The sequence below is a fragment of the Calidris pugnax genome, unplaced genomic scaffold, assembly GCF_001431845.1.
Source record: "Calidris pugnax isolate Ruff unplaced genomic scaffold, ASM143184v1 scaffold20, whole genome shotgun sequence".
Taxonomy (NCBI): Eukaryota; Metazoa; Chordata; class Aves; order Charadriiformes; family Scolopacidae; genus Calidris; species Calidris pugnax.
Genome location: NW_015094510.1, coordinates 18,434,451 through 18,460,653, shown reverse-complemented (window position 1 = coordinate 18,460,653; position 26,203 = coordinate 18,434,451). Strand labels below are relative to the sequence as shown.

At 40.8% G+C, this 26,203-nt stretch overlaps 1 protein-coding gene across 1 annotated transcript in view; it reads left to right on the top strand.

The window, feature by feature from the left end:
• Positions 1-26,203, top strand: part of FREM2 (FRAS1 related extracellular matrix protein 2) — a 137,430-nt gene that overhangs the window by 908 nt on the left and 110,319 nt on the right. Inside the window, exons 2-3 of the mRNA XM_014965743.1 lie at positions 3-5,229; positions 8,576-8,665. Coding sequence (XP_014821229.1) covers positions 3-5,229; positions 8,576-8,665 — 5,317 coding nt within the window. The remainder of the gene's footprint in view (positions 1-2; positions 5,230-8,575; positions 8,666-26,203) is intronic.

Genomic DNA, 26,203 nt, shown 5'->3' with positions numbered 1-26,203 from the left:
AGCGGGGCCGCCACTCGGCCCCTCAGCGGAGCGCAGCCGCCGCTGCCGGGGGCTCCCGGCGCTTCGTCCCGCCGGCAAGGACGATGCAGGTTCTCCGCGCCGCGCCGCGGCGGCTGCTGGCCGGCTTGCTGCTGCTGGCCGGCTGCGTCTGGGTGGGAGCGCCGGAGCCGCCGTCGGGGAGCGCCGCGGTCTCCTCGCCATGGGCACCGGAGGAGACCCCCGTCGTGGTGGCCAACCGCGGTCTGCGGGTGCCCCTGGGCCGCTCCGCCTGGCTGGACCCCGCGCGGGACCTGGTGCTGCAGGTGCAGCCGGGGGACCGGTGCCACCTCACCGTGCTGGACGAGGACCCGCTGTGGCAGCGCCCGGGCCGCCTGAGCCCCAGGCGCTTCCCCTGCGACTTCGGGCCCGGCGAGGTGCAGTACTCCCACCTGGGGGGCCGCAGCCCCGCGCGGGACCGCGTCCGCCTGCAGCTGCGCTACGACTCGCCCAGCCGCGCCCTGGTGCTGCCCCTGGTGCTGGAGGTGGAGGTGCTCTTCACCCAGCTGGAGATCGTCACCCGCAACCTGCCCCTCACCGTCGAGCGCCTGCGGGGCACCAGCAACCCGCTGGACGCCCGCAGCCTGGAGTTCGCCTTCGAGCCGGGCCGGCAGCGCTGCCGGGTGGGCCTGCTGCCGCAGCTGGCCGGGCTGCCCCGCTACGGAGAGATCCTCAACTACCCCCCGGCGGCGGCGGCTCCGGTGTCCGCGGGCGGGGAGGCGGCGGGGGACGGCCCGGTGCCCGCCTCCATGTGGGACTGCGAGGAGTTCCTGCGCCTGGGGCTGCGCTACCGGCACACGGCAGCCGGCGGCTCCCCCAACCGTGACCTGGTGCCGCTGGTGGCTGAGCTGCGGGAGGCAGCCGGCAGCGGGGCACTGCTGAAGCGCGAGTACTTCCAGGTGCTGGTGCGGATCCGTGCCGGGACTGAGAACGTGGCCCCCAAACCCAGCTTCTTGGCCATGCTCATGATGGAGGTTGACCAGTTTGTCCTCACCGCCCTCACGCCTGACATGCTTGCGGCCGAGGATGCTGAGTCACCACCAGACCTGCTGCTCTTCAACATCACTTCACCCTTTGGCCCTGGCCAGGGGCACATGGTCAGCACAGACGACCGGAGCTTGCCTGTCTCCTCCTTCAGCCAACGAGACGTGAGGGAGCTGCGCATCGCCTACCAGCCACCCACAGAGGACTCGGATCGGGAGCGGCTCTTCGAGCTCGAGCTGGAAGTGTTGGACCCTGAGGGTGCTGCCTCAGAGCCCTTTGCCTTCGTGATTGTGGTGAAGCCCATGAACACCCTGGCACCTGTGGTGACCCGCAACACTGGCCTCGTGCTCTATGAGGGGCAGTCACGGCCTCTCTCAGGCCCTGGTCCCAGCCCCAACCTAGTGATCAGTGATGAGGATGACCTTGAGCAGGTGCGGGTGAGTGTGGTGGCGGGGCTGAGGCATGGCCACCTCACTCTGCTGGAGGACACCCCAGTACCTGCTGCCCCTCGTAAACACTTCACAGTGGCTGAGCTGGCAGCAGGCCGGGTCATTTACCAGCATGACGGCAGTGAGTCTCCACTTAGTGACAACCTGGTTCTGCGGCTGGAAGATGGTGGCTCTCGCCACCGTGTTGAGTTCCTTTTCCCCATTACCTTGGTGCCCACTGATGACCAGCCACCCCTACTCAATGCTAACACAGGGCTGGCCATGGCTGAGGGGGAAACAGTGCCCATCACCACCCGTGCTCTTAGCGCCACTGACATTGACTCACAGGATGCCATCCTGCTCTTCACAGTGGAGTCTGGCCCCACTGCTGGGCAGCTCCTCCTCCGTCAAGCACAGCCACCTCCTGGCTGGGAAGAAGAAGAAGAAGATGAAGGCTTTTCTTGGACAAGGGTGCCAGGTTTAGCAGGGAGCTCCCTAATCTATGAAAAGCCAGTGAGAGAGTGGCTGCAACAGGACATTGTAGAAGGGCGTCTCTATTACCACCACTTTGGCCCTCACAGCCCTGGCCCTGGTGTTGTGTTGGACCAGTTTGTCTTCAGAGTCCAGGATGACAATGACCCACCCAACCGCTCTGGACCACAGACTTTTGTGATCCGGGTACATCCCGTAGACAGATTAGCCCCAGAACTGCATAGTAGCAGCAGCCTGCACTTAATAGTTGCAGAACAGCAGGTGACCCCACTGCGGAGGAAGCACTTGTGTTACACAGATCAGGATTCAGGGGATCGTGAACTCCGCTATACAATAACCCAGCCCCCCACGGACACTAACCACCCTCCAGATGTGTATGGAGCCCGTCTTGGATCCCTTGTGCTGACTGAGGATCACTCTGTGGAAGTTACCCACTTCACCCAAGCCCAGATCAATCATCACAAGATATCGTACCGTCCCCCACAGGAAGAGCTGGGGGTGGCTCCTCATTTGATTCAGTTTCAGTATCAAGTGCAAGATGCGGCTGGCAATGCAGCTGAAGGGACTTTCACCATCTACTTGCAGCCTGTGGATAACCAGCCTCCTGAAATCACTAATACTGGCTTCGCTTTGCCTGAGGGAGGCAGCCATGTCCTTAGTCCAACTGAGCTGGATGCCAGTGACACGGACACTGAGCTTGCCCATCTCAGATTTATCCTGACCCAAGCTCCTCGGTATGGCCAGTTGCAGCTTTCTGGGTACAGTCTGATTCCAGGAGCTGTCTTTGGCCTGGAGGATATCAGACAAGGGAGGGTGGTGTATGTTCACAATGGAGCTGAAACCAACAGTGATACCTGCAGGCTTGATGTGAGTGATGGAGTTCATTTTGTGCCCATCACACTGAAAATGAACGTGCACCCAGTTGACGATGAGGTTCCTATGCTACGGTTGCCCCCAGGCACTCTTGGTTCCTACCTGGATGTGCTGGAGAACAGTGCTGCTGAAATCACTGCTAATGTCATTCAGGGCACAGATGAGGATACAGATGACTTAATGTTGACCTTCATTGTAGAGGATCCTCCTCAGCATGGGAACATCCTGGTCCAAGGGGTGCCTGCAGAGAGATTTTCCCAGAGAGATGTGCTGGATGGTGCTGTGGTATATGCTCACACTGGAGGGGAAATAGGCCGCCTGCCCAAAGAAGATACCTTCAACCTTACCTTGTCTGACCTGTCTGAGGAGTGGAGTGTCAGGGGCAATGTTGTACAAGGAGTTTCAGTCTTGGTGACCATTCTTCCTGTTGACAGTCAAGCCCCAGAGATTTTTGTGGGGGAGCAGTTCATGGTTATGGAAGGTGGTAGACAGGTCATTACTCCTGCTCACCTCAGGGCTGAAGATGTGGATACACCTAATGATGATATACTCTGCACCATTGTTGCTCAGCCCACATCTGGGTACGTAGAGAACATCTCCCCAGCCCCAGGATCTGAAAAATCCAGAGCAGGTATAGCAATAAGTGCTTTTACCTTGAAAGACCTCCGCCAAGGGCATATTTTTTATGTCCAAAGTATACATAAAGGTGTGGAGCCTGTTGAAGACAGATTTGCTTTCCGCTGTTCTGATGGCATTAACTTTTCCCAAAGGCACGTGTTCCCCATTGTCATTATGCCGATTAATGATGAAGAGCCTGAAATCTTTATACGAGAGTTTGTTGTGATGGAAGGCATGAGCCTGGTTATTGATACCCCTATCCTCAACGCAGCTGATGCGGACGTCCCTGCTGATGAGTTGATGTTCACAATCACCAGACTTCCCAGACATGGCCACATTGTGAACCAGCTGGTCAATGGAACTGTCCTGGTGGAGAGCTTCACCTTGGATCAGATAACAGAGAGCTCCAACATACTCTACGAACATGATGACTCTGAGACAAAGGAGGACAGTTTTGAGGTGAAACTCACAGATGGGAAACATACTGTTAGGAAAATGGTACTCATTATGGTTATTCCTGTAGATGATGAGACACCCAGAATGGCCATCAATGATGGTTTGGAGATTGAAATAGGGGAAATTAGAACTATTAATAACAGAATATTGAAGGCTACTGACCTAGATTCTGAAGACAAAACCTTGACGTACATTATAAGATATGGGCCAGGACAAGGCCTCTTGCAGAGAATAAAGCCTTCAGGTGGAGTTGAGAATATTACCCTGGGGATGAACTTCACCCAAGATGAAGTGGATAGAAACTTAATTCGATATATGCATTTTGGCCGAGAAGGAGTTCGCGATCTTATCAAGTTTGATGTGACAGATGGAATAAATCCTCTGATTGACCGCTACTTTTATGTGACAATAGGTAGCATTGATATTGTCTTCCCAGATGTAATCAGCAAAGGAGTGTCTTTGAAGGAAGGAGGGAAGGTAACCCTTACTACTGATTTGCTTAGCACCAGCGACCTGAATAGTCCAGATGAGAACTTGGTTTTCACTATTACCAGAGCACCTGTTCGTGGTCATCTTGAATGCACTGATCAGCCTGGTGTACCCATCTCCACTTTTACTCAACTCCTATTAGCAGGGAATAAAGTCTATTACATTCACACATCAGAAGATGAGGTGAAAATGGACAGCTTTGAGTTTGAGGTGACTGATGGCTATAACCCTGTATTTCGGACTTTCCGAATTTCTATCAGTGATGTGGACAATAAGAAACCTGTTGTCACCATCCATAACCTGGTGGTGAGTGAAAATGAATACAAACTGATAACCCCATTTGAACTGACTGCAGAAGACAGAGATACACCTGATGCATTGCTAAAATTTATCCTTACTCAAGTACCAGTTCACGGTCAGATCATGTTCAATAACTCCAAACCAGTCACCACCTTCACTAAACAAGATCTAAATGAAAATCTAATCAGCTACAAACATGATGGCACAGAATCAGTTGAGGATAGCTTCTCTTTCACTGTTACGGATGGCACTCATACTGATTTCTATGTCTTCCCCAACACTGTGTTTGAAACAAGGAAACCTCAGACTATGAAGATTCGAATAATGCCTGTGGACAACAGTGTACCTCAAATTGTAATAAATAAGGGTGCTCAGACTCTCCGTGTTCTGGCCACAGGTCACATTGGGTTTCTGATTACCAACAAGGTGCTCAAAGTGGAAGACAGGGACAGTTTACACGCAACTCTCAAGATCAGAATCACAGAGGGTCCTCGCCATGGCTTCCTGATTCACCTGGGGAAAGGCAACCATAGCATCAGCCAGTTCACCCAAGGTATTAAAGTATTCCGTGCTTCCTTTGGATCACTGGAAACATTCTTGTTCGTGCTAAACTCTGTAATAATTGATCAGAGAAACTTTCTGACAGGGAGCTTATTTATAATGGGTTTATATTTTTTTTAGTTCTGTTTATTTTTTATTGTATCTGTGATGATACAAGGGAAAGGGGGTCTACTGGATAAACACTGAATAAAGGAGTGTGTTTGGTGTGGAGAGCTTACAGTCCAAATAACTGTGATTTGGACTTTCTCTCTGTGATAAAAATTGGGTAACAGATTTGGGCTGCACTTGGTTGCATATCTGTAGAGGCTGAGTGCCACCTTTAAACAGTTTTATTTAGAAAATGCTATGGGAGTGCCTAAGCTATTATTAACTAATGGTCATACCATGGCTAGGGTATGAGTTCCCGTACAGTTTGAGTGCATTTAACTGTAAAAGCAAAATCATTTCCCAAACAAGGAGAAATAATATATTATGAGTGCATTTGTTGCCTTAATTACACAAATGTTACCCACAGGGTGTTTGTGGTAAATTAAAAGGTAGTTTAAATGTTTTAAAATTAGGTCAGTGTTACTTACTTTTTACACGAAAATAAAATACTAGGTGGTATAAATAGGATGAAAACCACATGTGCCGTAGGTTCTGAAATTAAGCCTCAACACAAGGCTATGAAGTAACTTTAACTGAAAGGGGAGCATTAGCTATTCTCCAAAGAATTTTCCGTGTTACTTTGCAATGAGTTAATAGCTGGTTAATTTAAAAAGAAATGAGGTTTCTTGGAGCCTCCAGCGGCTGTCAAGTGAGTAGACAGCACAATTTAAAGGAGAATCAAAGCTATGGGGGCCCAGACAGGCTGGGCTGTGGAGGTGGTAAGGCTAGAGATGAACGCTTGTAGTTCTCTGTATTTCGTTTCACAGAGCCCGTACTGGTATGTGTCCCATGTTACAGTCTTAGCTGTGGTGATGTTCCTGTTAGATATACCACATCTTGCAAACAGGCTTGATGAACTTTTGAATGGCTGGGGTGCCCTGAGTTTTGTGGTGTTAGTGTGAAAAAAGAGGCAAGGAGGGACAAAACCATGTCTAAGCTTTGGGAAACCTCCACATCTCCTTAAATGTAAGGCTTCAGTAGTGGACTGCTAGTAGCATTAAGAGTATTATCAGAGTAAGTGAGAAACAGAAGAGAATGGGAGTGAGCAAATAAACAGATTACCACTTTTTTAGTGGGCTTTCATTTGCATTGGAGAATGTAAAATTACTGAGTGGATGCTCCTTGAAAGCAGAGCACTGCATAGCACAGTGATGATCCATTTTTTTGAGGAGGGGGCGCACTCAGGATAGGTACATACTCCATTCTCTTTCATGCCATGTGGCCAGGTGTACATTTGTCAGATGACCAAAATACAGTTCTTACTTGGCTTGGCATAATACAGCTTGGTTGATGTCTCAGTATTCTGTGTAACCTCCTGAGGCCAAAGGTATCTACGTGGCCACTCTAGCCAAATACTCAGCACTTTGCAAGCAATGATTTTATTCAGTATTCACCCCAATAATGCTTTTTATCTTCTTTTTCAGGCAAGTGTTTTCAGGGAGATGAGAGAATGATGTTGTTTTTTGAAGACTACATATTAATATATGTGTACCTTTAATAATCACATCAGTTTTGCAGAATTTTAAATGTGAGATCAGTGCCCTGATCTACTGGAGACAAATACATATTTTTAAATAGAAAATTATGTTGGATGGATTTCAAAATTATGTTGAAGAATTTCAATATCACATTAATATTTAGTAGCAACTGTAGTTAATACGGTAATGAATTGTGCTTACGGAATCATAACCGAATCAACTGTGGAAGGAAAGTGTAGAATTGCTCAAGTGATTCTGAACATATTAGTGAACAGTAAACAGGTCATTCCTTTGCAATTCTTTTGATGAAATTAAGATGTTTAGATGACAAGTGGCTTTTTTGATGAGGTGGTCCTGGTCCTGCAAATACTGGCTTAAGTTCTTATCTTTTTATATGTTGGAACCATGGATTTCAATGGGGCTACCCACAGGGGCAGAGCTGAGTACTTGCATAAGTGTTTGCAGGATGAAAGATTTATTTTCTCCTCTGGCATGAAGAGGTATTTGTTTGCATCCTCTTTACAGCCCCATGAATTTTTGATCTTTAACTTTCAGACATTTATGGAAGAGATTCTTCAGTGGCGTGTATTTGCTGATAAGGTTCTTGACTTGTTTGCCCTAGAAGATGTCTGGCTACTTTTGGAACTAAGGATTTTGAGGAGCTCTAACAGAAGTGCTTTTGGCTTCTTTTTACTAATGCATATGCCCTAATGTGGGGGGAGAACTTGGGTGGTATTTGAGCTCCACTTTAATGCCATTAATTTCTACAACTTTTTCTTAAAAAAGGTATCAGATGTGGATATTTTACAACAGCAGTCTTTCAAAGAAAGTGACAAAGATTAGTTTCTATGTATTACATGTTTCTCATCACTGTTCAAGGAAACCAGAAAGCACCATATTAATTTTTTTTTTTTTACCTTTTAGGTACTTTGTTGCAAATGATGGTTCAAAATTGTGCACTGAATTTTTTCTTAGTTTAGTTTTGTCTGTCTACTTTAATTGCTTCTGTTTGGATTCTTTAAACAGTCAATCACTGTGTTTGAGCACTGTTTATGACAGTTCATATAGATTATATGCCATATCTTTTGAAAACATGGTGATAGAAAAGATGGTCTGGTGAAGCAGGCATTTTTTTAGGGGACTAAAGAGATTAAGACCTCTCTACTGCAGAATGTGTAGAGATATGCTGTCCACGTAGACCACATGCCAGAATTAATCTAGTTTTAGAGGTGGTGGTGGGAGGTTGTATGGACTAATTTGTTTCACCTCTTGAATGGAGGGTAGAATTTAACATGGAAAATACCCTGGGTTTTGTTCCTGTCTCAGCCACAGATTTTCTGTGGCCTCTGTGGTACGTCTCAGGATGAAGAATGAAAGAATCGGTATCTTAGTAGACATGCACCTCTGTTTAAGAAAATGCACCACAAAAAATATGAAATAGTTCTGACTGTTGAGCCCATGTTTTTACATTTCCTTTCAGTTCTTTTTGTAAATACATCTCAAAAGGAAGAGGGCACTGGGGAGGGGGGAAGTAAAGGGAGGGAGAATGAATGGTATCTGTAAAACTTCAGCACTGTTAATACTGAGATTCCTGGGCTCAACTGGAGAACCTTGACCTCTCTCTGTTGAAGAGAAACTTTTTAATAGATGTGAAGTTTTTCTTGCATTTCTTCAGCATTTTAAATAAAATCTATTTTTCCTACCTCTTCCCAGCTGATATTGATGATATGAAGATATGTTATGTTTTACGAGGGGGTGACAATGCCACCAGTGACATTTTTCATTTCATGGTTGAAGATGGTGGTGAGTACTCATAATATCTGTGCTTTTGTTGTTCTTGAAAGTGAAAAAGTTTAAGTATACTTTGGGGACTTCAGTTGAGGGAAGTCCGAGTTACCTCCTGGAATATGATTTCTGTTACGACTTTCCCATATTGTGGATTATTTCTGGTGATTACAAAGAGAAATGTTGATACGGTAATTGCATCTAATGAAAAAATAAACTACTCTGGCAAGAAAGTGAAATTCTCTAAGACTGCTCAGATACCTGGGCTTTCTGTAGTTTTACCTTTGTATTCCCTGTTCAGGCTTTTTACACATAAATTCTCATAAGCCTTTTGTCTTGAGAAACGTTCTAAATTTTGATTTAGAGTTATGGTTGCCTGCCTGTTTAAAGGTTCCAGCTATAAGACTGTTCATACGGACGCATTGTCTCTGATGTACATGTTGTGTAGCGTTCAAGTTCTGATTCTACCTACTTAACAGAATCCTCAATGGCTTGTCAAAGACCTTTGTCGTGTGACTGATGAGAATTCTTCTATTTTGGAGGATTGTGGAGGATGCAGAAGGAAAGAATAAAAACAAATTGAGAATACTGGCATATACTCGCTTGAGAAAAAAACATGTTGTGGGGGGGTTTTGTTTTTAAAGAGCAAAGAAAGATCAGTTTAAGGGGTAAACAGAGAACATTAACCAGCCTTTTTTTTCCTATCCAAAGGTCTGTACTTAATGTGGATATCCCTAAATGTAGACATTCCTGTGTGCAGTAACAGGTGGCTAGATTATGTTACTTTAATACCCTTTTTAATATGTGATATATAGCTCTATGAGTAATTGGCAATGAATTTTATCACTTGATTTAATAATAAACTTCTTAGAAAAAATCCTCCAAGTTAGCTTATTTTCAGCTCATGTGTACTCAGCTTGTGTTACTGCTTCACAAGAAGCACAGCCAATTAATGGTATTAAGATCAGTGTATAGAGATTTGTCCTCTCTATCATAGATTGAACAGTTTTGTCACACTCTGCCATTGCTGAGAGTAGGATATTAAAGCATGTGCTCCTATTTGTTGTGCTGGATGAGCACAGACGAGACAGTAACTCTAGAAACTTTTTAAAATTTATTTGCAAATATTTGCTACATCAGAGAACAAGTAGTAAGATAAGACTTTGTAACACGACCTATTTTCCTTAGATCTTTTCTTTTAACTGAGATATAGGTTAGAGAAATTTACAACTAAATAAAGATAATGGAGAACAGGGTGTTCTATTTTCTTAGGAATACCATCATTTTCTTATGACAGGTGTCACATGGTGACGTTGTTCACTATTTCCAAGTTGTTCTTCTGGTAGGTGAACAAATACTCAGCCCTGAGATATTTCAAGGTTTCTTTTGATGGGAGTAATTTAGGCTGAAGAAAGTTTACTCTCAGCAAACTGTTTAACATCAGTTCTGAACACTTTCTAGTGGCAAATGCGTAGTTAAAGCAAATTGCACTTAATATATTCCAACTCTATACCAAAAATTTTTCTTTCATTGGAAAGCTGACCTGCCACATCTGCTTCTACTTGGCAGGGTTGTAACAGCCTGTCAATTGTAACAGCATGCTATTTTTCATAATACAAAGAATCATTATGATAACAAGGTGCTTGCTGATTTTTTAGGGTCTTTGGAACTTGTGACAATGTTATCATCTTGCAGACTACTTAGTTAGATGGTAAGATGGTCTTTGCCATCCTGGGGCTATTTGTTGACACAATGAAAAATGAGCTGTGCTGCATTTCAGGATATTTCTGATTTTCTGCTTGACTGAAGATGGTAAAACTGTATTTTAAAGAGATGAAGTTGTGATCAAAACATTAATATTTGTCTGCCTAAAATAACTCAAATTTATTAGCAGTGTCTTTAGAATCTGTAACAGTGGTGAAAAGTACATCAATTTAACCTAGCCCAATTTATTTCTGCCCTCTTCAGAAAAACATCAAAACCAGTGTTTTGCAGCTCAGGTGTATTTTGGCAGAATTTCAGGTTTTGATTTTAAGCCAGATCATTCTAGGAGACTAAACACAGGATCTGAGTGAAAGGTGCACAGACTGCCAATATCCGCAGTAGAATGGCACACTTCAGACGTCTGTCTCCTGTATCAGGAATTTTGCAGTAGTAACAAGTTTGTGATGCCTACCACACAGTGCCTAATGCTGTAAATTCACTGAGTGGGACTTCACCGAAGCTGAATTTTGCCATAGTCAGTATACGATCCAGTTGAAATCAGGAGGGGTTTCAAAGTGTGATTCAATGAATGAATATTTGTTTATATTACTCAGCTAATGTTATTTCAAAGAAGTAAAAAAAAAAAAACAAAACACTAATAAGGCACATTTTGTAGCCCAAGTATTTTATGTTTTGTTGTCTTTTTTTTAAGTATTGTTGTCTCATGCCTCAGTGAGGGGAACCTACAACACCAATTGCTGTTCTCTTCAAGTAATATGAATTAGAAAGTTGATTTTGCCAGATACCTCTAGTATTCCCTGTAAAATGCTTTTCTGTGTGTTTTGGAATGTTTGTTCATCGTCTCTGAACTGCAAATAGAAGAAGAGCATGACTTTCTCTAGCTCCATCTTTCCGTGGTTGATCTGCCCTGCTCATTATACTGTGACTTAAGGGAACAAATGCAGAATTTCTTTTGTCGATCTCTTAAATGATGATAGTCTAATTGGGGCCCAAGTCTGTTATCTCAGGCAGTTGCACGGAGGCCAAGTATAAGGAGTCATCAAAGTGCTCTGGTGTGAATTTTGTTGTGGATCTGGAATTTTGTTTATCCTCTTACATGTGTCTGGCATTTGTGGTAAGCAAGTTGGGGCAACAGCAGACTAGGTGGTGGGTAAGTGAGCAGAAAAGATCCACGTCAGCACTCTGCCAGCCCTTGGCCCGTTGCCTGCTCTGTTTTTCCCAGCAGGTGAGACCTGTGAGATCTTGTGAGACCCCACCTGGAGTACTGTGTCCAGCTTTGGAGTCCTCAGCACAGGAAGGACATGGACCTGTTGGAATGGGTCCAGAGGAGGGCCATGAAGATGATCAGAGGGCAGTAGAACCTCTGCTATAAGGACAGACTGAGAAAGTTGGGGTTGTTCAGCCTGGAGAAGAGATGACTCTGAGACCTTATAGCGGCTTTCCAGTACTTAAAGGGAGCCTACAGGAGAGATGGGAAGGGACTCTTGATCAGGGAGTGGAGTGATAGGATGAGGGTTTTAAAATGAAAGAGGGAAGATTTAGATTAGATACTAGAAAGAAATTCTTCACTGTGAGAGTGGTGAGACACTGGAACAGGTTGCCCAGAGAAGTTGTGGATGCCCCATCCCTGGAAGTGTTCAAGGCCAGGCTGGATGGGGCTTTGAGTGACCTGGTCTGGTGGGAGGTGTCCCTGCCAATGGCAGAGGGGTTGTCGATTACCTTTAAGGTCTTCCAACCCAAGCCATTCTATGAATCTATGATTCTATGCTTCTGTGCTATGTACCAAATTGTGACCTAGTGTCTGAAAGCATGAAATACGATACTGGGAGAAACTTAAATACTAGCTAAGAGAGAAACCTGCAGCCTAGACAGATGGAGAATTGCTCAGGGATTATGGCTCTCTCATGATAACTTCTCTCTCCATAAAGAGAACAGAAATCTGCTCAATGTGAAGAGAAAGGAAGGCCATTTAAGAATAAAAGGAGATAAAGGGCTGTAATTCATAAGTGAGAGCATAGGCCTGCTGTATTCAAACCAAAATTAGAGGTCTTGCCAGAAAGAATCGGTTGGGGTTTTAAGCTCTATAAGAGTCTTATTATCACCATCAATTGACCACATGTATGGCTGTTTAAATTGCATGTTTCATAAGAGTAATTAGCGAAATAAATTGAACACAATTCAGCTATTTATCAGCACTGATATTTTTAAAGGTAGAAAAGGTTTTAGTTCATCATATTTAGGGATTTAGCCTCAAAATGATCTGGTATAAAGTGGGTGAGCCCTTGCATTTCTGTTAAACTTAAACCAAGAAGACCCTGTAGGATATTGGATGCTGCTGAGTTATCTCTGTGACGTTTTGAAAGAAACTACCGTAGTTCATATTAAGAATTTGCTCTCTGTTTTGTTTTGAATGTGAGGAGGTAGAAAAAAAAGGAAATCTAGACTGATGGTTGAACTCCTGGATGTATTTGTGGTATGTAAATTTGTACACTGTCAAGAGACTCACTAAACTGAAGAAAAAGTTCCAGTTGAAAACACTTGAGCCTTTTAATTAGTGAAAAATAGACTCACAGAGTAACTTAAATCTGATAGACTTAGTGAAAAACTGCCATGTCTGCAGCAAATTCATATTCCTGAAAGCTTGGCGAAACTGGATATGTATGGTGCTGCCCACTATATGCATAGAGTTGGTGCTTCAGCTGTGCAAAATGGCACTAATTCGTGTGGAATGAAAGTTGACACAGAAATTAGCTCCAGTGTGTTGAGGTCTTGTGCCTGTTTCAGAAAACTGCACAGTACAATTTCCCACTACCTCTGGTGTGAGTTGTCTGAGGCATTTGTGCTCCTTACATGAGAAACTAGCACAGAGAATGCACAGTTAAAACTTAAATCCACCATTTACCCTCCTTGTCTGATTTTTTAATGTCACTGCAGTAAGACATAGTAATTGAAAAAGAGTATCGATCTAAATGCCCACCTATCCAATCTATAGAAAATATTCTCTCATGATATGTGCAGCTTCAAATAATGTGAATGCTGAGCTGGTTTAAGGAAAATTTTTGGCCAGATTCTGAAGATCGTGTATAATAAAACAAACATACACGAAAGCTGGGACTAAACTCAAACCCTGGCTCAGAACCCATACCTCCAGAAGCAATATCAGTCAAATACATTCCTTTGCCCAGCAATGGGTTTTGGATCTGGGGTAGCAGGAATGCTAAATGAAGAGCTGAGCTTCTCTGTAAAAGCCTATTGCTGTATTCATTTTTGCTTCACATAAGAAAGATTCTTTATTCTATTTAAGTGTTATGGATAACTCTGAAACGTTCAAGTTTCGGCCATGTGAAGTCAGTGAAGGATTGTTTATCTCTTCTAAATAGTGGTCTGACCCCAAATATTTTTAAAATATGACCTTGTTCTTGACCTGCTTTTTGCTTGGCTAGTGCTCTCATCATAAAGTCTGCCTTGCTTGCTTCTCCTCCTACCCTGTCTTCTGAAGCTTGGGTAACCATCAACTGGGACTGCAGCACCCATGGAAGACATTTATGTTATGTGCCTTAGCGGTTTTTGTTGCAATAGGCTTGTGTCATACTGAAAATGTTTTGCATGACAAAGTAAGTTCCATTAAATTTTCCTGTTTGGAGGGAAAAAATGAGATAATGCTGATTTGGGCCTGGAGCATTCTAAGGAAACAAACAAAAAAAAATGCACAGGGGGGAAGCCCATTTCCTGCTCAGCCTTAATTTGAACCATAATCTGTCCCTGCCTTACCTAACTTTTCTTTCTGCTCTGTTCTTAATTGAAGTTCTCCGAACTGCTTCTTTAGGGCTGCTAAGTGGTATCTTGCAGCAGAGAGCCTCAAGGGTAGAATTGTTTCAAAGGGGAAGTAATGACAGATTGTCATGGCTGTTTTAGGAATGTGAGGATCACTAGTGCAGGAAAGAAACAAGATTTTTTTTTTTTTTTAATTTTAGGCTCTTTCTGACTTAAAGCCAAAGCATTGCAAAGCCAAGGCTCACTGAAACTGGTGATTTACATCATTAGCTAAATCTCATTTAAACTTTTCATTACAGATCTCTAAATGCCTTAATACAGCACTGCATTTTCATGTAACTCACATTTCTTTAAATCCCCAATGAAACAAGTTTTTCAAAAACAATTCCCTATAGTTAGCCTTTAAACCCAATTTCTGGGAAAACTTCATAGACTTTTCCCAAATATTTCTGTGCAAGAAATTATGTTAATTAAAGAAGCACTGTTCTACTGCTTAGAGAAAACTTTCATTAAGTTTGTGAAATACAATTTAATCTGTCATCCATCCTTTTACAAACTGAAATATATTTTTAGGAATTTCACCATTCTGGTGGGCTTTACTCATTTGTAAGGGAACATTATTACAATCCTGAGTATAATTATCAAACTAAAACAGTTGTCAGTTCTGCTTTTTAAAGCCTTAACACTCATGTTTTCCTGGGTGAGCTATAATAATAGAGTAGAAACAGACGTTTTTGACTCAATATCTGACAGTTCTTAAAGAAGCAGACTGGTAAAGTATCATTGGGAATTATTTGCAGCATCCTTGCTTGACCTCACATGTGGCATTTGGGCACACTAGTCTTGGCAAGAAACATCAACTACGTTTATCTTTGGCTTAAAAATGAGGGCATCACGTGTTGGCGGTACGTTTGCCATCACTTGCCAAGTATTGGATTCTGGTCTGTTGCCAGGCTCGTTGCTGCTGTTTTGATATACGCTAGGTTGGTGCCCAAACAATTTTCCACATGTCACACTTCTTACTGTAAGTATTACCAAGGGATTTAAATAGTAGTTTGACACTATGGTTTATTAAAAAGAGCAACCCAACCCAAAAAAGACTCCTCAAAATAAACCTTTCTGTAAATAAAAATTTAGTTCATGGGTGCGCTGTTGTGAATGTGGCTGCAAGGTCACAGCAAAATTAATACCTGTATATAGGAGTAGCTATGTGTTTTGTGTAGAGATGATTATATGGAGCATATAGAAAGTCTACTATACGCCTTACTAATCTCAGTGGAAAGATTTTCATTGTCTTCTATACCAGTTACTTGGTTCCTTTATACTGACATTTTAGACTGCTGGAAATGACTGAATTTTCCATTTTGAACTTGAACATTACCTTATCCTCCAAATACATAGATAGAAAAGAAGGTCTGCTTTATCCAGATAAACGGGTTTTTTGAGAGGAAAAAGGTACTTGTTTGGTTTGGCAAGAGAATATTTGTTTGTTTTTAATTATTTGGGTTCAGATGGTGGTTTTAGCCAAAAGCAAAGCATTCCTTTGCTTCCCATCCTGGATTATTTGTCATTTTTAACAAAAGCAAAGCAGTGTAATTGAAGGGGTGGGTTTAGGTACTCTTCCAGATTAGGAAAGGAGAGGCAATAGTGTTTTGAATTGCCTTTTATACAGAAGTTAGGGCATTTCGTCCAAATGTGGAAGACTCAGATGCAATTCCTTTATTTCAGAGGCTTTGAACCCACGGTCCCCATAATGTGCCCTCACTTCTATTCTGGCCAGTTTTTAATTCAATTTCTGTTTCCCTCCTGTGTATATGAATTCTTAAATACTTTTTTGAACATAGCCTGAACTCTGATGTTCCACTCTCCAACTAAGTACTGTTACCACAGGGCAAACAAATTCTTGGTTTTTTTGTGTGCTCTTTCACTCTTTTTTTTCCCTTATATTTTTCCTTTTCTGCTAATACCTGGTATGTACCACAGAATAAAATGACTTGAACAGACTGATTAGGAGCAGTGCATTCCAGAGTAACCTTTAGGCAGTTGGTTTAGATCAGGGTTTAAGGTGAGGAGATTTTGGTTCCAGTTCTCCTTGAAGTCAGGGCCAATAGTCATGTCTTCATGTAGAATGATCATCACGACTGCTGGATTGGTTGGATAGAAGGGAAATCTCTCCACACCACCACCTGGTGATAGATGTTTTTCTAGTTTTAAGCTGAGATCGCTTGCTGAATAATCATACAAAGAACAATGTACTCGCAACAAAATTGACCAGCTCAGCAGTTGGAGCTGAATCCTTTGGCTTTACCGAGCTGAATAGTGCCGTTGATTCCATTTGACCTGGTCTGGTGAGAGGCAAAGAAGATCATGCTCAAGATAGCACTATGAGTACAGTTGAGGCTGTTTACTTAAAAGTAATCCGCAATTTAGCTTTTATATTCTTATGATATGTAATAAGGCCTTGCTAGCAGCAAAAGAAGCATGACAATGAACAGTAAAATTAGGTCAAAATGCAAGAATTAAAGGGATTAAGGAGACACACTAGGTTTAAGGGGAAGAATTGAGAACTCTCAGGAGTAATGCTGATTGCCAGTGACATGAGAACCTGTAGAAAGACACTAATTCCTAAAGTGAGCTATAATAAGCCTGTGAAATGATATTGGTTGTTGGTTGCAAATATTTTTGATTCAGAGAGTCTAAAGAGGTCTAGAGAAGAATGAAATGGGGGAAGGGACAGTGGTTGCTGTCGAGGAATGTTGTGCACAGCAGCTCAGCTTGTTTTGATTTCCCAACCTGGTTTCACTGAAGGATTCTAAATAGCCCTCAGGATGAGTTTAGCATTTTTTACTCCACTTGCTGGTTAACAATGTAGAGTTCTCACAAAGGTTCATTTGATCAGTGTATGAAATGTTTCTGGCATGTTTCTTGATTTCTTTAAAAAAAAGGTTACTATTTATACAAGAGGGATAAACACATCTGAAACAAACTCAGATATGTGACAGTTTTCCACCAAGAAAAGGTAGTGAGTCTTAAACTATGGAAATCCACTAAGAATCAAGTTAAATTAAAAATGGAGAAAAATTAATTAAGTCATACTTTGTCATTAAATATTTGCAATTTGTGCATCTTAATTTACAACATCCCCACTGTTGTAAGAAACACTTTCCATAGAAATATAACCATGTATCAGCAAACACCTGGTGGATTTTATTGCCTGTTTAGGATAAATAAAAAGCTTATTTGTATTACATTATGTAATTAACTTATATTTGCCAAATTTTTACTGTGGGCTGGTAGGCATTGGGAATGTGCTGAAACTGAAACTTTATATAACCACTGAGTGATGGGAAATTAGAAGCCTGCTTGAATAAAAGGGATCCAATCTGCCTACGTAGCCTTTGTAGTACCAAACAGCTATGATGAAGAAAAACCATAACAAAGATTTTAGATAGGTGCTAGTTTAGCATCATTTCAGGGGAACTAGTTCAAGGCAATGAACTTTCTTTGCAGTTTTCCTGTGAAAGCTGGAATTCTCTTACTCTTAAAAAGTGCAGTGTAGTTGGAGATACCTCTTCTGACCTAGTCTTGCAAAGCATGACATGTATAAGATTGTGCAGGCTGAAAAGGAAGTCTGCTGGAAAACAGAAGAATTTGCATATTAATTTATTCTGCTTGCCTTGCTAACTCTTACAATATAAAGGCCATTCTTGCCTTATCAATATCTTTGTGTACTTTCTGGGAAAAGGAAGACATTAATTTTATTTCATAAGCCCAAACTGTGTTTGGATGATGTTCAAATTTTCCCTGAAGTTGTATGACCTGTTCTTTATAATTGGCATTGAAGAATTTAAGAAGAGGAAGTTAAGAGCCACTGGTAATAATACAACCAGAGTGAAAGTCCTGTTACAGTAAATTAATGAATTAATTTGTCCTGTGTTGATTTTTGCTTGGGTTTGGCCTAGATGGGAATTTTTTAAGTCGATATATTGTGGCTTGTATTGTGGGAACTGGGGTTTTCTTCAGCTAATCTTTCTTTTACAGAATTAATTAATTAGTTTTTTGGTTTTAGTAATAGAAAGAATTTCATTTAGCAGTACGCCCTTAGGAAGCTTTTTGAAAAGACAGATTTTTTCTTTTTTTCCCCTTTCTGAAAAAGGATTTTAACTTGTTTAAGTTCAAGTTATTAGTAAAACATTAATTCATTCAGCTTGATACGGCATTGCCCTGAATGTTTGCCAGGATTCCAATCTCAGTAACTTTTAACTTAAGTACCAGCATAGCACTTCTGTCACTCTGCTGTAAATGTGCATTTTCTACAGGACTATAGGAATGCTGTTACCACACACCTTGCTGCTGCTTTCAAGCTTTGTGGTTAGGGTGGAACATAATAATTAGAGAGGGAATTGTAAGGATACCTTTAAAGAAACATGTGAAGCCTAATTCAAAGCCCAGTGCCTCCAATGAGGCTCTTTGCATCTAGAGGTTTGTGGTTTGATCCCAAATTAGTGAAATCTGTGCGAATATTCTTTTCACTTACTACTGTGGTGTTCAAGAGCAGGTCGTAGAAGAGAAGATTCCCAGAACTTACAGCATGCTATTATTTGTTGCCCCTAAAACCATTCTACCCTAAAGGGTTTTTATTTTATGGCTCTCAAAGTATTTGATTTCTTATTCTGACATCTCTTTAGGCAGAGCGTGTGAGCTCAAGAGCCTGAGACACTGTAACCAGTCATATTATTTTAAGACTTTCCTGGGTTTTGTGCTGAAGTCATTCACTGTCTACACTCTATAATCTCAGTAATGCCCTTTAAACTGATTCATCACTACAGCAGAGGATTTGTAGTACTGTGTGCTCAAATACATCCCTCCTGAGAGAACTGTACTGAGAGTCTTTCAGATAGAGATATAAGATCCTAATGAAGAGGAAACTAGTCATTACCTACTATTATTTTTTCTGGCATGAGTGCATCACTCTTGGCTTCTTCCTCAGGTGTAGGTGATGCAGTATTGTACATTTAAGATCCAAATTGCAAAACTTCTGCAGTGGGGACTTTGAGTGGGATTATGTCCCGGATTCATCCTAATGAAGTGGAAGTCCTCAAAGTGCTGAATTTATAGTCATGATAAGTTTAGGTTCCCTCCATAACCAGTGACAAAATGACAGACACCTTGAACGTGAGTAGATTTAGATATGGTGCAGGAGCAATTGCTCTGAATTCTAATCCAGTTTTGCCCATATTTCCCTTTTCGTGTGTGCTTAGAATTGCATAAATCCTGTGAGTATTAAACAGGGCAGTTTTCAGCCATGGCAAGATTGATAGGTCATTTGGTGAAATGGACATTTTCAAGCATATTGACTGATTTGGGCATTATGCTAAACATAAAATAGGTGTGAGCTAGCCAGTGTCTCACTATTACTTAGTAAGTCACTGCATACTATATTCATTGCTGATACTTGAGACGTGTGCTCAATTTTCTCTGTTGCCTGAGGAAGCTTAAATAATTTTTTCCTACACAACTGCTGTAGCCTTTAGGCTATAGGAAATGTGAGGTGAAACCCTCTCATTGAAGGAGAGTCATTTTGTGTGGAATGAGTAACTCTTCACTGTCGAGAACAGCTCAGGTTTCCTGTCCCACTGCATTACAACCTGGCCCTTTTGGGCTGCTGCTCAACCCTCATGAGTTCTCTGCTCCATCCAGCGTGGTGGAAATGTTTCCTCTTTTCCTTCATAATCTTCTCTCATGTGAAAACCTGGCTTCCTATTTTTCCTGACCCCTAGAAGTTTCCACTTATGCTTGTTGGGGGGGATTGTTCAGCTCTCTGCTCTCCATTTCCATCCAATCAAATGTGGGTTTTTTCCCTTCCCCTGCCTGCAAATTGAAAGAAGCCTCAAAAGAATCTACAGTTGAGAAATACACATGCATTAATTGAAATATTAATCTTACACTTGTAGTAATTTCAACATATTGACTAATAAGCGAATGTAGTTTTTGCCTATTAGTCTCCATGCAGTTCCTGCTGTTATTTATAGTAGTTTGGTATTCATCACTCATAGGAGTTCTGCTTGAAATCATATAATAAAGTTATTTCCTCCTCTTGATTACTACTATTACTGCCTATTAAAGCGAACAATTCTACATATGTAACTTCTGATTTTTCACGGTTCTTTACACTTCCCTTAATTACACATGTAATTAAGGGAATTACCTTATTCACAGTTTTGAAGACCCAGATGCATCTAAGCATCTGAGGAGTGTAAGCTATTAGCCAGCCCAGTACTACTTCTAATTACTGAACTGTTGAGATCTCAAGTTAATCACAAAGAGTTAATATTGAGTTTCTTTCACAGCATTTGACATATCAACAGGTGACAAAATGATCTTAAACGTTTAGTCAACATTGAGTTTCATAAAATGACAGTTTGGACAGCTTGAAATGTTTTGTTTGAAGGATCATGGATTTTGTCAACTTTCACAAAAGCTGGAAAGTGTAGTTTCCTGAAAGGCCATGTTTCGTAAAACTTAACAATAATGGTGATTTTGCTGAACAACAAGTCTAAAGCTGCTTCTGGTCTGCTGGCAGTTTTTGAATGCTTGATCTCTGTGTTTCACCTGTTGTAGGAAGTGGCATAAAAAGGGTCAGTGGCTGGTAGTTGAATGCATAACAATTCAGGTTACAGATGGGAATGTAGTTTTTAAGAGAGAATGCTCATTACTGTTAGCAGATTTTCAAGGCAAGTGGTGAATTCTCCTGACGTCTTCAAGAAAAATATCTTCCTGAAAAAAATCCACAAAACTGTGAAACTACATCCAAGACAAAGTTATTGGATGGAATTTTATGTTCTCTTAATATAGAAGATCATGCCAAATAAGTATAAATGCTTCATTTGGCCTTGTAATCTATGGAGCATGAATTTATAGAAAGTCAACTATTACTGATTTTGCATGCAGCTAGAATCAGCAGCAAAGCTCAACTGGAGCTCAGTGAGGAAAAACTGTAAAGAGAATATGTCATTTGCAGGGCAGTCTTGTCAGTGCCATATTTCCAAATTGTATATTTAAGAAGTAATCCTTACTCCTCCCTGACCCCCCCTCCAAGATCCTTAAGGAAATTAACAAGTGCTGTTGTGAAACTGGTAGAAGGACCTTTAAATCACATAGCTGAGAAGTCAGGAATTTAAAGAAGATAGAACAAAAGCTGAATGGTACAGCCCTCAAAGTATGTGGATTGTGATGTTTTTTCATATAGCCACTAGTAACATTATTTGCTTAGTATGTCAACATACAGTCTTCTCCCTCTCCCACCCACACACATTCTTGTAAAGTATATCTTGTTAATCTTAATGTTATCTTAACATTTTTCACCCCAGGGAAGATTTTACAAAAAATTCTAGAAGTAAGCACCACTAAAAAAATACAACCAAAAAAGAACACCCAAACCTAAAAAATTATACCAGTCTCAGTGAATTTTAAAATAACCTTTTATATGGATTATATACTGCTATGATCAGATGGTGTAACTACCCACTCCTATAGTTCTCCAGTGGCCCCTGCATAGTTGCTTCACTTTTACTACACTGACTTGAACTGATGGTCAGTAAGCTAAATGTTTTATGGTCTACTATGAAAGGACTATATATATGTGTGTATGTGTATATAAAACTGTATATAATTCTTAAGCCAGCTAGCCTCTTTGAGTTTATATAGCAAGTATATACTCTAGTGGGATATCTTTCTTTCCTGCTTCGCTCCTATTTTTTCCCATATTAGGCTGAGGTTGCTTTGGTGAATAGCATGGTTCACAGTTGCCTTGAACTTTGAATTCTTGACATGCCTGAACTGGCTTTCTACCTGGAGAAAAGCAAGTATTCCTCTTGCAGTGCTTGGCTTTGCGTAAACAGGTCTTTACCCTGACCTTTGCTTATAGATATAGTTATCCAGCCAGGTAGCTACACTGGAAGGAGACAGAGCTCACTGTTTCAAGCAGCAGTCAGTTTTAAAATATAGAAAAAATGCACATTTCTTCTGCATAGGAAAGAATCCAATTTTTATGAAAAATAATTAACTGAGGGGGAGGAGGAAGATTGTCAGGAGATATTTTCACACTTGTATAGAATACTTCTTAGGTCAACTTTTAGCTCTTACTGTTCAGAGTGTTTGAAACTACAGCTCTCAGGCCCAACCCACCTTTCCGCTGTAGAATTGATAAAAGATCATCAAGAAGCTGATAAACACAAGCTGAAGGATTAAGAGTAAAATGAACTATTTGGGCTGGGCTTTCAGTACAAAGTGGTATCCATGAGTAAATTCAGAACTTATTTTTTTGTTTGAAGTTTTTTTTTAAGTAGCACTTTCTCTGCATTTGTTTTAAAATCCTTTAATTACTTATTGTGCAGTTTAGTAGTCCTTGCCTTATTCCTTGCTAAGGGAAAAAAAATCACTACTTTTTGCCTTCATAAATACATTCCCTCTGTGAATTCCCCTTTGGGCAGTGTTGTTCATTCCAAAATACAAGGCTGTGTGCTAAATGGCATTGAATAGGATACACAGGAGGAACAAAGGTATGATTAATTGTATGTGCTAACATATTTGTTTTACTTCAAATTAGCTGCATAGCTTAGAGTAGAAGCAGAAGCCACAGCACGAATTCTAGCACATGTTAATCCAAGCACAAACTCTCTAAATATTCTGGATATACGTGCTAAATAAATAACAAGCATTGCTAAAACCCCCATTACAATCTCTTAATTGCTAATGTTTGGGTGTTAGCTAGATCAAGCTAGAACAGGTACACCATCATGTACTTGTACCAGTACCAATCTTAATTTTGCTTTGTAGACATGTCTTCTTCTATTTAACAGGATTTGGCCAAGTTTGTTAGGGAGGTTGTAGCATACTTCCCTGGGCAGGTTTTTTGTAAAAATAGGAGGTCTAAAGAGGCAATATGTTTATTAGTCTGGTCATTTATTACATCAAAACAAAAAAATTATTCTCTTCAATGTACATCCAATTTTTTCTCTTTCAAATTCAGACAGAAGATGAAAAGGATGGGAGTCATTTGTTTGAATATAGATGTCTAAAATTTATGGTTCCAAATCTAAAGCTAATTTTTGGATCCTTTTGTAAATAATGGATTTGTTATTCTAATTTAATAAGGGTAATTCATTTCAACCTAAGAGAAGAGCTAATAGATTAGTTGAATTTCTCTCCTGGGCTGTCATTTCTGCTTTTATGGTAAGGGGGGGGCCTGGTACAACTAGAAAAAATACAGACATCTAAAGGTGAAAAAGATGAATCCCACTTCTCTTCAATTTTACCTCTGGGTGCAGGTTGTAAAAATAACATTTAAAAGCAGATTCTAAAGTGTCACCTAAATTTGGATAAAAATACCATAGAAAGATAAGCTATTTAATTGCTTTTTAACTATGTAGTATATATAGTTGGAAGCATCTTTTTTTAAATATTTGAAGTACTTGCTCAAACCATTGTTAAGCTCTATTGGAGTGTGATAAGAACTCCTCAGTAATTTTCCTTTGCCAAATATTTAGGTCTGTGCATTCTACTGTTAAGTGTCTGATTACAGTGATATCAATGTGATCTTATCACTTTTGATAGTATGCTCACTAGCATAACAGTATTTGTCAACTTGCCTTCTAATGCACTAATGATTGATCAGTCAGTGCTCTTGGTCATGGACATTGTGGAAAGCTAACTTTGTAATTCTGTAGTCTGGGGGCATAAATGTGTGTGTCCTTGATATGTTCTAGTTTGTCATTGAACATCTCAGGAATTAACTCATTGTCTTTAACTTCTACTGATTTAGGGTTTAGTTCCAGGCACTTGGTTTTTTTTTATTAAAACTGTCTAAATGACCCAGATCATAGAATCACAGAATGGTTAGAGTTGGAAGGTACCTAAAGATCATCGAGTTCCATACACCCTGCCATGGGCAGGGACACCTCCCACTAGACCAGGTTGCTCAAAGCCCCATCCAGCCTGGCCTTGAACACTTCCAGGGATGGGGCATCCACAACTTCCCTGGGCAACCTGTTCCAGTGTCTCACCCCCCTCACACTAAAGAATTTCTTTCTAGTGACTAATCTAAATCTCCCCTCTTTCAATTTAAAACCATTAACCCTTGTCCTATCACTCCACTCCCTGATCAAGAGTCCCTCTCCATCTATCCTGTAGGCCCCTTTAGGTACTGGAAGGCTGTTATAAGTTCTTCCCGGAGCCTTTTCTTCTCCAGGATGAACAACTCCAACTCTCTCAGCCTGTCTTCATAGGAGAGGTGCTCCAGCCCTCTGATCATTTTGGTGGCCCTCCGTAATCTTTTCCCTCAACTGCAAATTTTTACTTCCTGTGTTGCAACATCATGTAGTTCTTAAAAGTATGCTTGTTTGTAATTAAACAGTTAATTTGAAGGTTTTTTTTCCTTCAACTCAGATGTACATTCCTGCTGATGGTAACCACAAGAAACTTTGCATGCGCTGTTCCTTCTTTAGATGTTTGGGGATCTAGATTCTAGCCTTCAGTTAAATTCTCATTTGGAGTGAGAAATTCTGGAGTGTTTAAATAAGAAAGATGCAGAAAGCAAGGGTGAAAGAGAAGCACAGTTTGGGTGATCTTTACTCAGATTATATAAAGAAAATGTCATACTATCACAAATCAGTTACAGTAGCTAAATTGTCATTGTACATCCGTGAGACCTGATGGTTTTGTGATTTAGATGTGAGTTTGGCAACAGAAAAGATGAGTAGAGCTTAACTTTTAGTTAACTGTTGTTAACAAGATTTTAGTAATGAGTAGTAATGAGGATGCAGCAAGATGCCTTGACTGCCCAGCAACAGCTAAAAATACCAGTGCGCCATCAAAAGTATTTCTCATCCCAAATCCAAAACATAGTGCTATACCAGTCACTAATAAAAAAGTTAGCCCTATCCCGACTGAGAGCATGACATAGGTGTAAACTGCAGAAACCTCCATGATGCCATGGAACATCTTGGTCATTGGTGGAAATTAGAAAACATGTTGCTTCTATGCATGGAGTTCCATAACTCCCACATAGAGTTCCCTTTACTGAAATTAATCTTGTGGAAAACTTTAGGTGTGAATCACATAAAAAATCCCTAAGGATTCGACCCAATAATTGAAATCTTGTTTAAAGAGGGGAATAAAACTGAATGGAGATAAAGGCAGAAGTGCAGATTTGTCTGATTTAGACACTGGGCACATTAAAATTGTACAAGCTAGGACTTCTGTAAAATTTTGTAATCTTTCCCTAGCTAAGAAAACTCTGCAACTCTTTTCACCTTCATAGTATTTTTATCACAGTGTGCTTTGAATTTCAAAGCACATCAGAAGTCTGTTTATCAAAGTTTATCAAAGGCCGAGGACTGTACAATAAATCTAATGCGTCTTCTAAATTACTCCTGCCTAACTGGTTATGTAGTAATTTCTTTAAAGATAAATATGTGTTATTCATAGGAACAAAATAGAAGTTCTGTATTTCACCTTTCCTGGTGCTTGGACATGGTTATGGTTCCACTTTATTTCTCTATAAAGATAATTACTGGAACATATACAGTAGATACTGAGAACGGTTTTAATGAGTTGATGGAATTAATAGAATAAGATTGTGTTATCTTTTTCTTCACTGTAAATTTGGCAAACCACTTTCATTTGCAGTGGCCATTCCTTTTATCTAAACAGTTGAGAAAGAATACAAAGATAATTTTTGGTGGAGTGAAATACCAAGAAGTTGTGATTCAGATAAAAGAAAATGCTGAGAGATGCAAGCAAAATTTTTATCTACTATATGTAATCCTTTAATACACCAAGTGATTAGCGAAAATAGGGAGTTGAGCACTGAAGATTACAAATTGAAACCAAAATACTGCAAACACTTCTTTATAAATACTTGGCTACATTTTTCTAAATACTTGTGTGAGTATCACAGAATCACAGAATCTTTATCATTAGAAGGGATCTTTGAGATCATCGAGTCCAGCCATACACACACAAGAGTGTATAGAGTGTCCTGGTCACTTATGCACA